Consider the following 14,992-nt stretch of genomic DNA (forward strand, 5'->3'; position numbering starts at 1 on the left):
AAGTGCACGTCGCAGTGGCGCTCGAGTGCATCGTGTATGACTTGTCATAAAGCTGCTTTCACAAAGTCATCGACACGTTGACATTTCCTACCTTTGCATTCCGATACAGGTGCCGGCGGTACCATTCCGATTGACTTTTCTACCTCTGCGACCGATCCTTGGTCACGAAAACTCGTAATGACTTGGCAACTTCGTTTGGAACGATCGAAAAGACGGGTCCGCCGACAATGTGTCACGGAGGCTTAACGCAGTACCACCACCACCACCACCTTTCCATTGAAAAATAAAGGAGCGCGCGAGCAATTCACGGAGGGACGGACGCTGCGCTCGCGTATATGTGTCAGTGAGCGAAAGCGCGTGCGCGCGGTTATGCGTGCGTGTGTGCGTGCCTGCGTACGCAAGGAACGCTCACTTTTTCTCTTTTCTCCTTGTCTACTTCGAGCAAAAAAATAAGCGCGAAGAGCGACACTATCATCGGTGCGTAATTCCATATGCCAACGGACAGCTGTACGCACAGTGCTGACGCGATGATTCGCGAGAGAACGTAGCGGCAGCAGCAGTAGCGTGCGATGGCCGATCTTCCGCTGCTACACGCGAACAAAGAGATCATCATCCGAGTAAACATCTGTAGGAGAAAGGTGAGTTAAAACTTTCTTTTCCGCGATCCTTCTGCGCGGCGGGTTATCCATCTCGGTGCCCGCTATCGCGATTAGCTTGGAGATTTAGATTTCCAATGCCAATCTGTTCGTCCTTGAGTTTGTTGTTGCAGCGTGTACACTCTGTAATATGCAGCGGGCGCGCGTAGCGCAGATATAGCGCACGCAATGACGCCCTGTCAGAAGCAGCAGACGACACGCAAGCACTACAGCTACCGCTGCTACCAAACTCTCGTCCGAAATTTTATTTCCGATACTCTTGGCGTTGCGCGCTTATATGAATGTTGCGTGTGCGTTATACAGGTCAGTAGCGCGACGAACACCTGTGGAGCTCCGCACGTGTTATTTTTTCTTTCTTCGCGCACGTGATATGTAATTGCTATCTACAGCTGAGAAAGTGAGAGAGAGAGAGAGAGAGAGAGAGAGAGTGAATAACCAGGACTGCTTGCAGATAACTAATCGCTCACACCTTTTGTATTTGCCAATATTCTCGGTGAGCGAGAGGCCTAATTTAACCGGAGACTTTCTCGCGGCGAGTAGAGCCCGAATGAGGCAGATAAAAGTGAAGCACAGATCAACGTATATTACTCGCCGAGTAAAAAACCCTGGAAACAACTTCTTACGTGAAAACTAGTTCTTTAAATAAAATATCGGTTTGCGAAATAATGTAGACTGTCGATGCGTTGTTCATCAATAATTAGACGTGATTTTTTATCAAATACGAATCAAAGGGACCTGTCTCGTCAATTTCAAAATGTTTCGGTCCATGCAAACAAACGGTTACGAGGCCAAATTTAAGTGTTTATTAATAAGAAAACTTATTCAATCGAATAGTTTAAACATTGATGAATCCAAAACTATAAGTAATACACACTCTAGTTTTTGATCGATCATATTTGGAGCCGAGATTCGAAGAAATCTGCTTTTGTACGTCTGTTATACGATAAGCAAGTAATATACGTTAATCTGCCTGGCGTTATCTCTCTTGTCGTTCACTCTCACTCGGTCTCTTCGTGCGCGAAGAGTAGGCTTCGCTGATTTAAATATACCGCAGTTCCATTCCAAACCTAGTTTGCGCTGCAGGATACATTTTCAACGCGCTCGCGTCTAGAGGTGAGTGCTCGATTGCCATGTATTATTTAAATTCAACGGCAGACACACGATTGTTTGGCCCGATCGCGGAATAAGAATAATTTATTTCAAAGAATGCGGGTGTCAAGAAAGTGTTGCGTGTGCGCAAATCAGCTAAAGACAAAGAACACTTTTCAGTTTTCTTCGTTGCTTTTAAAGTTGCTGGTGACGTAAGTGCAGTTCGACAATATCAAACTATTTGTTTCAAAAATTCATTTCGTTGATTTATGAGTGCTAGGCATCCGGGAACACTGCGAGTAGTCCGTACTTTTAGTAATGGATCGCTATATATCGCATTGTAAAAAATATAATCATAAAAATTATACTTATTTTTGTTATTACTAGATTTAAAATGGGTATGCCTGCGTAGCAAGAAAAAAGCTTAATACTTAAATAAATTATCAAACGAATAGCAATTTCACGTTTATTCCCGATCACGCTTTTCATAAACTAAATAAGTACACCTGTCCAATGCTTAAAAATATAACTGAGTCTGAGAATTTCTTTGTAAAACTTTAGTAAAAATTTACAATTTTGATCCGTGCCATTTGAATCTATGTATTCTTCGTAAATAGTAAAATGCATAGACGCTGAAATTCCTAACTACTAAATGGCTTCGTATCAGAATAAGATAATAAACATTTTACAACAAAATTGTTATTTCTTCATCAAGTGCTCTTCAAACGATTAGTCGGTTTGTGAAACAATTAATAATCCGATTGATATCCTAATCTAATCTAATATGTCATCCAGTGCTTAACAATCATCTCGACTAACGTTGTTAATAATTTGTCATTTTTATTATTTATTTAAAATTTTGAAAATCAATTCTTAATCACAGTCGTACTCAATAAAACAAAGCATTCATTAAACTAGATAGTTCCATCAATATTGCCATTGTTCTTTTCATAGAATTTCAGTAAGTGTAATATTATTTTTTTAAATATTTTGAAACATTAACATTTAAAAATATTAACGAAGGTGAATGAGAAACAGAGATATCGATTATAGATTGCTTGTTATTGAAAAAATGCATAAATTGTGACAAATTCAATAGCCGTTGCAGCAGATGATAAAATAGAGATCTTCGAGTAAGCCAGTTGCTTACGAAATATCGACAGTAGTTTACTATGAATTGGTCTAACTAGAAAGTCAAGAGAAGTAGTATATCGCGTAATCATTCCTCGATGAAATTTTCATGCATCTTAATTACATAATCGACAATTACGCTTCTCATAAACGCAATGAATAGATCAGTCCAATACCTAAAAATGTAGCTGAGTTGGAGAGCTTCATGTTAAAACATTAATGAAAATGTATTTTTTGTAAATAGTAAATTGTATAGTAAGTTTGCATTGTTTTTATCCAACTCACAATAAAATGTTAACGCGTGGTTCGATAGTACTAAAATTATTATTACAATAATATAAATACTAATTCCATTCATTTGCTATAGAAAATGCAGCAATCAGAATAAACCGAAAGTAGATCAGAATTGCATTCATTTCAGTCTCCAACGGTACAGCCGACAATAAAGGAAGCTTTGAGATGAGACTGGCGCGCGATGATCGACTTTTATGACGAAGAGATGCACTAGAATTGTCGTGGAGCTGCAACAGCAGCCGGCGCCTTATCTGTCAGCGACAAGCTCTCACATTTTTTTCGCTTTGACATTTACTGAGTCCCACGAGGATGTCCTGGTGGCAGCGACTCTCGTCCAACCGGCCGATGGCCTTTCTACGACACGCGTCCCTCGGCTGGCAAAGACTGTCCGGGTGCTTCTGGAAATGGTTCGTGACATCACCTCTCTATCTATCTATCTATCTATCTATTCTCTCTCGGTTTTGATCAATTTCAAATTTCATGGGAACCGAATGGAAGGCAAACGCCAGCGAGAATGATTTACATCGGAACATTGAAGTGTGAAATTGCAGATTTGCTATCGACAGCCAGATCTTATCCTTTTATTACTAATTAAAATAGTTGCAACAGCTCTTTGATCAACTATCAATATAATCAAATCGGTAATAACAACGTTTCAAATCTTAATCATAGGCTGTCGAGAATTTCTAATTAAACTTGACCAAATTTCATTGTGCATCGATGACTAACAGCTGTTGATTTTTTCGCTAAACAAAGCACTTGATTGCAACGCGCGTGCGATACGTAAGAATGATTCGTCAACTCGTGCTTCAAACAACTTATTCGTACAACAACCTCGACGTATTTATCATGGTGCTGTTACAATAAACGGTTACTTGATGCTATTTTGTCGCTCGCGCGTCCCATCGATAACCAAAAACAATTGAAGCTTGTTTCGTGCTTTTAATGCAACGCACAAAATGAACAGGATAAAGTGTCATACAGGCAAATCTCGACTTCTTTTATCCTTGTGATGATTACACATACGAGTGCGCGCGCGGATCGGCCGCGAAGGGGGGGGGGGGGGGGGAGTTTTTTACGAGTTCCTTTTACGCGTTGGCGACATTGCAGTGTTCTACCGAGGCAAGAGCAGTTTGTACACGCTGATTCAAAGTTGCACACGCGGATACTGAATCGCTTTATGACCAGCTTCGTATACAGCCCTGGGTTTGCCTTCCTTCCTTCTTTTGCTTTTATCGTAGTCTCTGAAATTCATCGGCATTGCGTGTAAGATAAGTAAGCAGCGCAACGATGCCTCAAGAAATTACGACGTCGTCCGTGACATAATGACAATAGGCTCGCTTGGTAAAAAAATGTTGTGAAACTCTAAACGGATATCGTGAATCGACGTAATTATTTTAATTTAAGTAAATGCCTGACTTGTTTGACTTCGGCAAATTGCCGAGGGAGAGAGAAGTCGCATTGACATGTTACACTGTGTGTGTGTGTGTGTGTATGTTTTGCTTGACTCTCCGTCGTCGGGTTTTCGCCAGAGGATGAAAAAAAGCCAAGCGCACACTTTGATGGCCGTTTAAAGGCCTCATTTCCTTCGTTCGTACTTCAAACTGCAATCGTCAATGTTTTTCTGTCTTTCAAAGCAGTTACGTTATTATTATGGAGTTCGCGAAAGTACTTTTTTATCTCTTTATCAAAGAACTTTAATCCCGTGCGCCTATGTCCATACACTATTGCCCGATGTTGATTCTTGGCAACGTACTGGCTGCGTGCATGCAAATGTACGTTGCATGATGTTGACGCACGTGCTTGCTTGGCCCTTGCCAGCATGAAATAACCGATGATTATTCGAGTATAGCTTGACTCTGGCGGTTTTTCGTTAGTGAATGATAAACGAATTCTTTACAATTCGAATGGTTAATTATTTTCTACTTCTTACCAGATATCTATAACTAGTAAACGTCATGCTTAGTGACAGTGAATTTTCTGATTCACGTCTCTTCTAGTAAAGTCGCATAAAAATTCACATAATATATTGTTAGATATAACGAGATGTTATTATTTATTGATACAGGGCAGGCTGCAGCTTGGTAGACGACGAGTTAGAGACGGTGGAAGAACGCAAAGAGCGTCACAAGAGCCTCTTTGTCATCTATTTCACGATGTTCCTCATGTCTTTGGGCTTCAGTATCGTGCTGTCTGGTGTCTGGCCATATTTACACAAGGTAATCTCCCGCTCACTCGCACGTACTTCTCGAACTAAATTTCGCCAGCCAGTCCGATCTTGAAGCTCGTAGGGTTTTACTTTTGTTTGCTCCTCCCCTGCCGCCCCCCCCACTCTTTTACGAGGAACACCAACGTAAAACCTCGTTCGCGATTTGTAAGATGAAGTTTCGGGCATCGCTGATTTACGACAGCAGCAACTTATAATTGCGCCACGATTACCGCTCTCATTTAAAGAAACGCAAACCTTTTCGCTCACCGTATAATGGGCGCCCTCTCCATACACACTACTTAGACGTACCGCTGGTTTTTGCCGAAGCGTTTTTCAACCTGCTTTTATGGGTAAAGTGATTAAAGCCGTTACGTGCGTTTTGTTTTTCTCATCTTACGCTGGCCTTTTCAAAAGATCAATTCGAGCGTGGTATAATGCCTTATGCGATCGGCCAATTGGGGAAAAAGCGAAGCAGCCTCGCAATAAATTCAGCGATCGAGCCGCGTCTTTTTGCGCCTCTAATGTATTGAATTAAAATTCTCGAGCCGCGCCAGCCATTTGGAATACGTAGCGATCCGAAAAATCGCCCGAAATTCCCAACTGGGGAATACTCGCGCTTTGTCGCAGAGGAGAAGAAAATGAAGAAGAAGCGATTCCTAAGCGAGTGACGAGATTCCCCAGTCGCTCAAAGGCAAAAAAGACAGAGGAAGAAGGTCTGGAATCTACCGCGCGCGCAACATCCCCCGATTTGTTCGCGCGGCGAACGCGCGTCCGCCAAAAAAAAGAAATGAATAAAATAAAATAAAAAAAAGAAGAAAAAGAAGAAGAAGAAGAAGAAAAAGAAGAGGGAGCGATCGTAAACAAAGCCGAAAGAGACTATAAGCGGATAGTCGGTGAATTTACGAGGATCGAACTTGAAATATTAAGTCGCGTTTCTCCAGAAATATTTGGCTTGCCAACAGTTGGATCCATTGGTGAGCATGTCGTATATGGGCTACGTCGTAGCAGCGAATCCTCTTGCTCAGATGATCTTCTCGCCGTTGGTTGGTTGGTGGGGTAATCGGCGTGACTCCATCAGATTCCCCATGCTTGTCACCCTCGCATTATTCACTTTTGCGTCAAGCCTCTACAGTGTCCTTCAAATTATGCCTGGCGATCAGAAGTTTTTCATGACTGCCTCAAGGTTCCTCGTCGGCGTCAGCTCGGGTGAGTTTTTACTTTTTACTAATGAGACTTTAATTAAACGTTTGTTGATACATTGGGGTGCCGTTTTACGCACAAAACAAGTCGTTCATTCTGTCTAGTACAATAGTTAATGTACAAATGAATTTTCCAATCTTAGTTAAGAGGTTGGTCCCTATGGCCATTTTATTTGTCAGATCGTTTTATTGATTTTTAATGTTTCCTACTAATAAAATCATTGCTTAATTTGGAATAAAAGTCTCAAGTATATGAATTCGCAAAAATAGGCACATGATACAGTCCCTCCCCGCGCAACAAAAGAGAAATGATATTTCTACAACTAAATTAGCGCTGACAGTGCAAAATAAAAAAAATACGAGTAGTCAGCAGAGTCGTTCTTGAAAGACCAGCTATAAGAGTAACCGCGAAATTGAGGATATATTCTACACTCGCTAAATCGTCAAGCTCTTCATGCTGGCCAATATTTAACGAGTTGAAAGCTTAAAATCACGAGGCCATCAAGAATTCAATGCAAAGTTACTTAGAGTTAATGCACGTGAGAGCCGCGCGAGAGAGCGAAAAAAAAAAGAGAAAAAAGAAAAAAAAAGGGAAGCGAGACGCAAAAAGAAGCGACGAAATAGACGAAGAAATCTCGAGCACACAATCTCGGAGCGTGATTATGAGTTATTCAGGTCGGCCGAGAGCCGGTACCGAATGAGCTCTGCGTCGGTCGCGCTCCTAATTCCCGACACATTTAAAAATTGCAAAGGGGCCTCGGAAGCTTTGCCCGCGCAATCTCGGTGCAGCCGAGCGAAGGAAGAACAACAAAAAGCGTTAAGCGCGGAGAGATTGTGTGCGTGCGCGCGCCGGTGAGCCCCTCGGGTGCCGGGGCGAGCTTTATATCGCCCCCTATCGCTCTCCTCGACCTGCCTCGATGCTGTAACGCTGTTTCTCTTTTTCCGCGATCTGAGAACGACTCTCGCTTCTGCCTCGCGCGCGACTCTACTTATATTCCCTCGTGTGTTTTGTTTGCGAGTGTATGTGTTACTTTTCGCAGCGAACATCGCGGTGGCGCGCTCTTATCTGTCTGCTGCTACCAGACTCTCCGAGAGGACTCAGGCTGTCTCCCTCGTCTCCCTTGCACAGGTAATTCGTACTTTCTGTCACTGCGAGACATTCCTCCCCGAGTCTTTATCTTACCCTGTCTTTTCTGTTTTCTGGCTGTTGCGCGCTTCTTCTTTTATTTTGCCTCTCTTGCGCCCACAGAGCAGCGCGCTGCACGATTTCACCAGATAATATTCAAATATTTAAATTGCGCGTGCTCTCTCTCTTTCTCTCGTACACCGTGAGAGCTACCGCGGACATTTGAGCTTCGCGCGCAATTATTGTTTTCGTGGCTAGCAGATGAAATTAAATAATTTTTCAGAGCATAAGAGCTCGCGGCTTTTGTCCGAAATTAAATTTTTTACATCGCCAAGTTCTAGCTATAACTGCTCGCTGCTGAGCTCTCCATCAAAATGTAGATTTTCAAAGGAAAAATTGTACCGGTTGTCTATTTCTTTCGGTTCATTAATTGGAAGTGGCGTGCTTAATAAGCGCGCTCTTCGTCAAGTAAGCATAATGTCGCCAGTGAAACGCGAGCAGAGCTGGCTAATTCGGCGCAGCCTCGGTAATAGACTGGTCGTCTACGGAAGCCCACAAGATAGAAAAAAAAAATACGTTCGAGCATTCTCTCTTGGCGCAGCGGTCTGACCCTAACCGAAGTACCTAACCGGGTACCTGCCACTTTCCTTGCTTAATGTTTCTCCTTGGTCGACTAAAGGTTACGAAACGACTTTTCAGGTGCTCGGTTTCGTTGTAGGCCCGGCGTTGCAAATGGCGGTGACTCCTTTAGGAGACCGCGGCACAAGCATAATGGGTCTGCCTATGAATATGTACACAGCGGCCGGTTGGATCAACGTACTTATGGGAATGCTGAATTTCGCTCTTTTTCTGCCCGGCAGCTTTAAGGAGCGCAAGATCGCCGCAAGGGAGGCCATGCGGGAGCAAGGAAAAGCATCCGGTATAATGAGCTACTGGCAATCATTAATTCAGCATTGCCTGCGGCACGCGTTGCGCTGTAAACAAAGCGCGCCCCGCTCATATTTTACGAGTGTGCGAATCCTCGGCCCACCTACTTGTTGTATGCTTTCAGAGAAGGAGACTTGGAAATCCATGAAACCGGATTACTTAGCTGCCTGGACCTTGATATGGGCCTTCTTTATCTTAGTTTTCAACTTCGTGCTACTAGAAACGTAAATAGACGGAACCATGTTCCCTTTTCTTTGTGCTTTACAACACAGATCGCTTCATCCTCGTCTTTTTCTTTCCGCGAATTATTCATGCTTGTGTACTTATTACCGTGTATAATGGCTCGATAACGATATAATTACACGGATCGCCGTGATTTAGTATAAATTTATTCGCGAGCGGATAATGTAATTTTAAAATTAATTATTCCGCCGTACGCATGCGCGCGAGTGCGCGCGCCCCTGGGAAAGTATGAATTATCGTACACTTTATTTGCAAATTTCCATCGGCCGCGGTCTGCTCTTCCCGCGCGTACGCTGCGATCGACAAACAAGTTTTCGCCGTGCGTACCTTCTCTTTCCCGCTCGCCGCGTCGCCGCGTGCGCGCCGAAAAAACAAACGCTTGTCGGCGCCTCCCGCGCGCAAAATTTCACTTTTTACGAAGCGGCGCGCCAACATTTCATTCCGAGGAGAACGAGAATTCATGCAAATCCCGCGGTTATAGCTTCATTCGGTGTAATTAAAACGGGCTGATATTTTATTGTCATCGCTCTCCCCGCGGCGACGAGGACGCGCGCTCGCGCGCTAACGAGTCGCCCGCTCAAGGCGAAAAAAGACGTGGCGCGCTCGCGTCTTTCTGCCTCTCGCTTTGCCGGAGCAGCGCTTGTGTGGCAGCGTCGAAATTCTGTGCGCAGACTGGGTACCGTGCTGACGATGGATCAATTCGCCTGGGACAACGAGGAGTCGGTGTTCTACATGGGCCTCCTAATGAGTGTCGGCGCTGTGGTCGCTTGTGCCACGTTCGTCCTGATAAAGCCGCTCTGCCAGAGGTGATTACCCGCGTAACCCGTCGATACACATAGCGTATCGCGCAGCGTCTCCGGATCTACATTGTGCCCGCTGTGTCTGCTGTTTCGCAGGTTTGACGAGCGACGCGTTATGCTCTGGGGTGGCTTCTTCTTCATGGTGGTAGGCCGTGTCATTTGCATTCCTTGGGGTCCCGAGCCACCGATCATCGCCGATCTTGGACGTAAGTCGCGAGCAAATCGCCCGATTATATTTGCAATTTCGTGCGACCGTGCGCTCACCGCACCTCGCGTTAATTCATTTTTAACGAACGTACGCTACGCTTGCACGTACGCGCGCGTCCCCCTCGTCTCCCCCCCCCTCTCTCTCTCTCTCTCTCTGATGCACTTATTTGCAAGGCTACTCTGTCTTTGATTCGGTAACGGGGAATTGCTGCCGTGCACTGCTACGCACTCGTTGATTTTCTCTGAATTTCAGTCTATTTTCAATGCCTACTACAACAAATCGCTGCGTTAACGTTACTTTCCGATTGCGCGCCTCTGTTCAGCTGAAAATGCGCACAAGAATGCACGATAAATATTTTCCGAATCGTTTATGATGAATGCCCGTATGTGAAATTTACCGCAAGCACTTGAACAAGAAAGTGACGTCATCATAACGTTCTTAATTACTGCCAAGTTTTAGCGCCCATGCGTAGTGTAAACTCTATAGTTATGTTGTCTCATTCATTCTTCATAAATTCATCAATCGTGTTAATAGGCGGCTTCCGAACTTCATCAGCAGTCTTTTCTAACAATAAATAATCCGATATCGAACGATAAGATGGTTTCGTCAATCATAATTTAATTGGCGACGATGGATTATCAATGGGTGCTGGTCAACGTTTAATTTATAGATGCTCTCTCGCCTCTTACATCATGTAGATTTATCGATAGCAAGAACTTTTCCAACGAATTAAAAGCGCATAAAAAAAGCAGCGAGCAGTCCGGTCTATGGGTTTCGGTAGCTTGATTTTAGCCGCGATTATGACGCTCGCGTCGCGTGTTTCTATTGCTCGCGATTAATATTCAAAAGCGTACGATAGCCGAGTTATCCATGAATATGGATAGCCAATGGGCCTCTCGGAACTGGACTTGACATCGATAAGATCGCCGGAGCGCGCCGTGTCAGAAGCTCGCTCTGCAAGGTCAACTCTTTCCCTTGGCATGTGCTCGCGATCCGATGCGCCTTCTCGTACCTGGAATCCCAAATTTCGAATGAGGGGAATAGCGTGGCGTCAATTAAACCAATCCGATCAGTTTCGTCGGATTTATACGTTTGCCCGTGAGAAGCGTCGTTTATGGTAATTTAAGATGGGTATTAAACTTTTTCTCCCGAAATAAATTTCTCCGTTTAAAGGGACGCACAAAGCATCAAGTTTCCATCGCTGCTGCCTTCGCGATAAATATTCAGCATTTTCTATGCTGGAATTTCTTCCTCTTCTTTATATTTATTTCTTTGGATTTTCTTTCGCGCAAGCGCTCTCAACCGGAAAGAATACGCCATTGACTGCAACATCTCGATTATAATTAAATCCTTGCTCGATCGTTTTCTTCGTTTCGAGGTAAAAGAATTTCATTATAGAAACAATTTTTATTCTACTTCCACGCTCGATTTGATTTGATTTTGATCGCCTTCCGATTGCGTCATTTCCGTATCCTTTCGTTTAGATTCGATTACGTCACTATGCTAATATAATTTCTTTGAACCTTTCATTTGAATGCCCGATGAAAGATACAGTTGCACAAAAGTTAACAAATCGATCTCGTAACATCACACAAGTGGATCTTTTGCAGTGTATTCAAAGTGCATTAGTAATTTGCTCTTTTTTTATATGCACGCTTATCAAACTGATACATCTTTGCGCACAGCATACTTTAACGAGACAGTGGATCCGCTAACGGGCAAGGACAAGTTGGGCTGCCCGAGCAAGCACGAATGGTGCTACTATACGCCAAGGATGACAGTATTACAATTCGTGATCGGCTACGGATTCACGACTATCGGTTATCCGGTCGGTGTCACCCTTATCCAAACGATCTTCAGCAAAGTGCTGGGCCCACGTCCACAAGGTGTATGGATGGGCCTGATGACCGGTGCAGGTTGCGCCTCGCGCGTCATGGGCCCCGTATTCGTAAGCCTCATCTACACTCGCCTCGGTACCTATTGGACTTTCGGTATCACTGGACTCACCCTCATCGTCTGCATGGTCTGGCTACCGTTGGTCAATAAGCATCTCGTCCCAGCTAAAGCTCGCGACCAGCATGATGACATGGCCGATAACAAGCTGCCAGCGGTCGAAGTGCCGCTCATGTCCGTAGCAACTGAACAGCTGACAGCACCTCCTGCTGAACCGATGGACCTCAAAGAGGCACAAAGTCTTGCTGAAACCGTTTGAACACTACCGCTAAAACCACGTGTTGACGAGGACACCCAAATGCTCTGACGGTATGGCTAGCATGCACTTTCTAAAATCTGTTGTGTCTGATATTTCCGCCTCTTGTAGTTTTCCCGAAAGATCGAACAGACGTCGTTCTCGTAAACAGAATGCACCACACGGAGAGATTTTTACGCGCAGTCAACTTTCCAAACGTAAATTGTTTGTCGATGTCAGCCGCCAGTCGTCGCGCGCACACGGACACTTCCGTAGTTTCAAAAATTAACCTTCGAAATGTAGGTTCGTCAATCTTCTCCTAAATCTAGAATACTCGAATAGCATCCGGAGGTGCTTGCGCTTTAATTAATATAATAATCGAGGAAAAATATTTGTACGTTCCTCTATATTTTGGATTTCGCTTTTCTTCACGGTCACGTTCGGTTACAACTTGACAGTAAAAAGAAAAATCGGAAAGGGGGCAGCATTTATTTATTATCGAAAACTACAAGAATTTTACATTGCGTACGATGGAAAATCGTGAAAATAAAGTACAATGCATCATAGCAGCGGAAATATCACGTTGCATTGCCCAAACAATTTTTTCTTGGTATAGGTCTGGCGCCACAGCAGCAGCACGCAGATTCTCAACGCTCCCGCTTTTTACGAGAGAAGAGCGGGATTTTACTTTCACGGGATGCAGAAGATTCTTGGGAGAGAACGAGAAAAGAGAGATAGACGACGTGGGAAAATTACGAGATCGCGCGCAGCACGTTACCGTTTTTCCCTTTTTGCTCTCTTTTTTGGCGTACAAAAATGTTTACGGATTGACCAACGAAAAAAAAAAAAGAAAACAACGACAAGTCTGCTAAAACCACGATAACTTTATCGCGTTCGTTGCGATGAGATCAGATATAGTTTTTTACCGATAACCTGCATTTAGTTCTAGGTTTTTTATATGTGTGCCGTCAGTCTACTCTGGGATTAGATCACCATTTAGTCTATAATGCCACCATTTATTCATGTGATAATATTGGCTATATTTTTTGATATTCGTGAAAAAGTGATATCGTTCAAAATATATCATTACGTTAGATAATGTTAAATTTTTGACAAAATGATTTTTATACAACTGATATAAATAATCTTAATTATGACGTAACATATATTTTTTATAGTTATATTTTATATGTGCAATGACAATGATGACTGCTGTTTGTTATACTTTTATACAAGTTGTACTTACGCATAAATTTAAGATACCACACTCGATATTTAGTATCTATTTATTCTAAACAACGATGCAATAATATTCAACAGTTTTGCCAATAGAAATGTGAGATTATTGAAAAGTAATTTTCAGTTTGAGTAACTGTTGGACAGGCTATGATATCATGATATTATTAGTAATCAGTTATGAAAATAAAACAAAATGCGTCTACTAGTGCCTTTGCGACGTGTGAGTAAATGATTAAGAAAAACATTGGAATGAATATTTGCGTGAAGCAATTTTAGATTATGAAAGTGAACTGCGATAGGGGAGAGCGAACGCGTGAAAGGGCATTCCGAAGCCATATAGACAATCGATCAGCATATGATTGAAATCGAAAATATTCCACTCGAATTGGATTGGTCGATTAATCAACTCTCATTACATACTCTCAGCAGAAGACAATCTTGCCTACAGTCGTGCGTGTTCGAGAGAAATGTTTGACGGTCCAAGTATATAAACAACTGTAAGGTTTTTTTAATAAACACAATGCCAATCAGCTCCAAGTCTATTTAACAATGATAACGATGTGTGCCTGCTACGTCCACCCGCATACGTGCGGCCTCGATGCAGAAGCAGTCGTCTTCCCGGTTGCGGGAAAAGAAACGAAAGAATGGGCAAAGAGTACAACGCTCGCGACGACGACGTCGACGAGTGGATAGAGGCGACGTTGGCCAGTTACATTATATGGCTGCGCGCGAGAATTCCCGCAACAACAATTCGAGGTCTAGACACACATATGAAAGCCGTCGGTGTCGGTCGGTCGCGCTCGCGACCTTTAGCCACAAGCCAGCAGCCTCAGCAGCATTCCCAGAGAGTAGCACGGCTTACCGTTAGGCTGATTACGCTCAGGATAAGAAAACGCCGGCGAGAGTACAGCCACGAGCGCGCGCCGCAATTCTCTTAGCAGGTCGCGCGCCAGCCAGAAGGAGAAGAGCCCGCGCGAGCTTGGATGATCGATCGCTGCCATAACTCCCGCGCTCGTGTAACCTGCGGTGCGTGTGCACGCAGCGAGAATTGCTGTGTCGAAGAGTGAGAGAGAGAGAGAGCAGTACGTATTACTTTCTTTCCACGCGAGCAATGCAACGACCCACAGAGAGGAAGATGCTTTACGAGCGCGAACCAAACCGATTACTCATAAATCGATTCGAGCTACATCGCCAGGCCAGATTTGTTTTTGCCAAGCGAGAGTGCGCAACTCCGACGATATTGCACTTCGTTCATCAACGTACGCGGCTACGCTCTGGTGTTTGCCCCTCGTTTTTTTTTTTTTTTTTTTTTTCGCTGTATCCGCACGCATGCTTTGTGGCTTGGTTTTTATTTTTTCGAGAAAAGTTTTGCCCGCGGATTTCTTACCGACTGTCAAATAAATGCCCAACAATCAAGAAGTTATGCTGGTTTTTCGTTTTTTTTTCACCTCTGTAGAATAACATTTTATTTGACAGGCGTTCCTCGATAAATACACAGCGGTATTGTAAACAATTTCTTTATTGCAGTCAGCACATGCAATGTTTATAACGAGAGTAAATGCAGTTAGTCACACGATGACAGCGCCTTCATTGACTCGTCACTCACTGGTCGATTACGTATAATCACGGCACGAGGGAGCTGCGATGAAAATGAGATGATAAATCTAATTGTCACACTTTTTT

General features: G+C 43.6%; 1 protein-coding gene across 10 annotated transcripts; it reads left to right on the forward strand.

Annotated features, from left to right (window-relative positions):
• Positions 1 to 337: 337 nt before the first annotated feature.
• LOC131673648 (major facilitator superfamily domain-containing protein 8) lies at positions 338 to 13,857 on the forward strand. 10 transcript variants are annotated; one of them, XM_058951806.1, is made up of 12 exons: positions 338 to 638; positions 757 to 1,149; positions 1,711 to 1,769; positions 3,298 to 3,577; positions 5,239 to 5,389; positions 6,342 to 6,585; positions 7,619 to 7,707; positions 8,404 to 8,855; positions 9,546 to 9,680; positions 9,771 to 9,880; positions 11,568 to 12,144; positions 12,687 to 13,857. In XM_058951806.1, the coding sequence occupies exons 4-11, from the start codon at positions 3,480 to 3,482 to the stop codon at positions 12,092 to 12,094; spliced, it is 1,806 nt and encodes a 601-aa protein (XP_058807789.1). In that variant the 5' UTR covers positions 338 to 638; positions 757 to 1,149; positions 1,711 to 1,769; positions 3,298 to 3,479; the 3' UTR covers positions 12,095 to 12,144; positions 12,687 to 13,857. The 10 variants fall into 10 exon arrangements, with proteins under 10 accessions (XP_058807789.1, XP_058807782.1, XP_058807783.1 ...); XM_058951810.1 differs by having other exon boundaries at positions 339 to 638; positions 757 to 1,957; positions 8,404 to 8,623; positions 8,756 to 8,855; positions 12,687 to 13,856; XM_058951799.1 differs by having other exon boundaries at positions 757 to 1,957.
• The last annotated feature ends 1,135 nt before the right edge of the window (positions 13,858 to 14,992 follow it).

This window comes from Phymastichus coffea, unplaced genomic scaffold, assembly GCF_024137745.1.
Source record: "Phymastichus coffea isolate CEN01 unplaced genomic scaffold, Cenicafe_Pcof_1.1 PCOF00188, whole genome shotgun sequence".
Lineage (NCBI taxonomy): Eukaryota > Metazoa > Arthropoda > Insecta > Hymenoptera > Eulophidae > Phymastichus > Phymastichus coffea.

Bases quoted from the DNA above. Each gene is read 5' to 3' on its own strand.
- LOC131673648 (XM_058951799.1), top strand. From the start codon at position 3,480: ATGTCCTGGTGGCAGCGACTCTCGTCCAACCGGCCGATGGCCTTTCTA. The intron at 3,578-5,238 runs GTTCGTGACATC...TTATTGATACAG, and splicing joins TCCGGGTGCTTCTGGAAATG to GGCAGGCTGCAGCTTGGTAG. The intron at 9,881-11,567 runs GTAAGTCGCGAG...CTTTGCGCACAG, and splicing joins GATCATCGCCGATCTTGGAC to CATACTTTAACGAGACAGTG.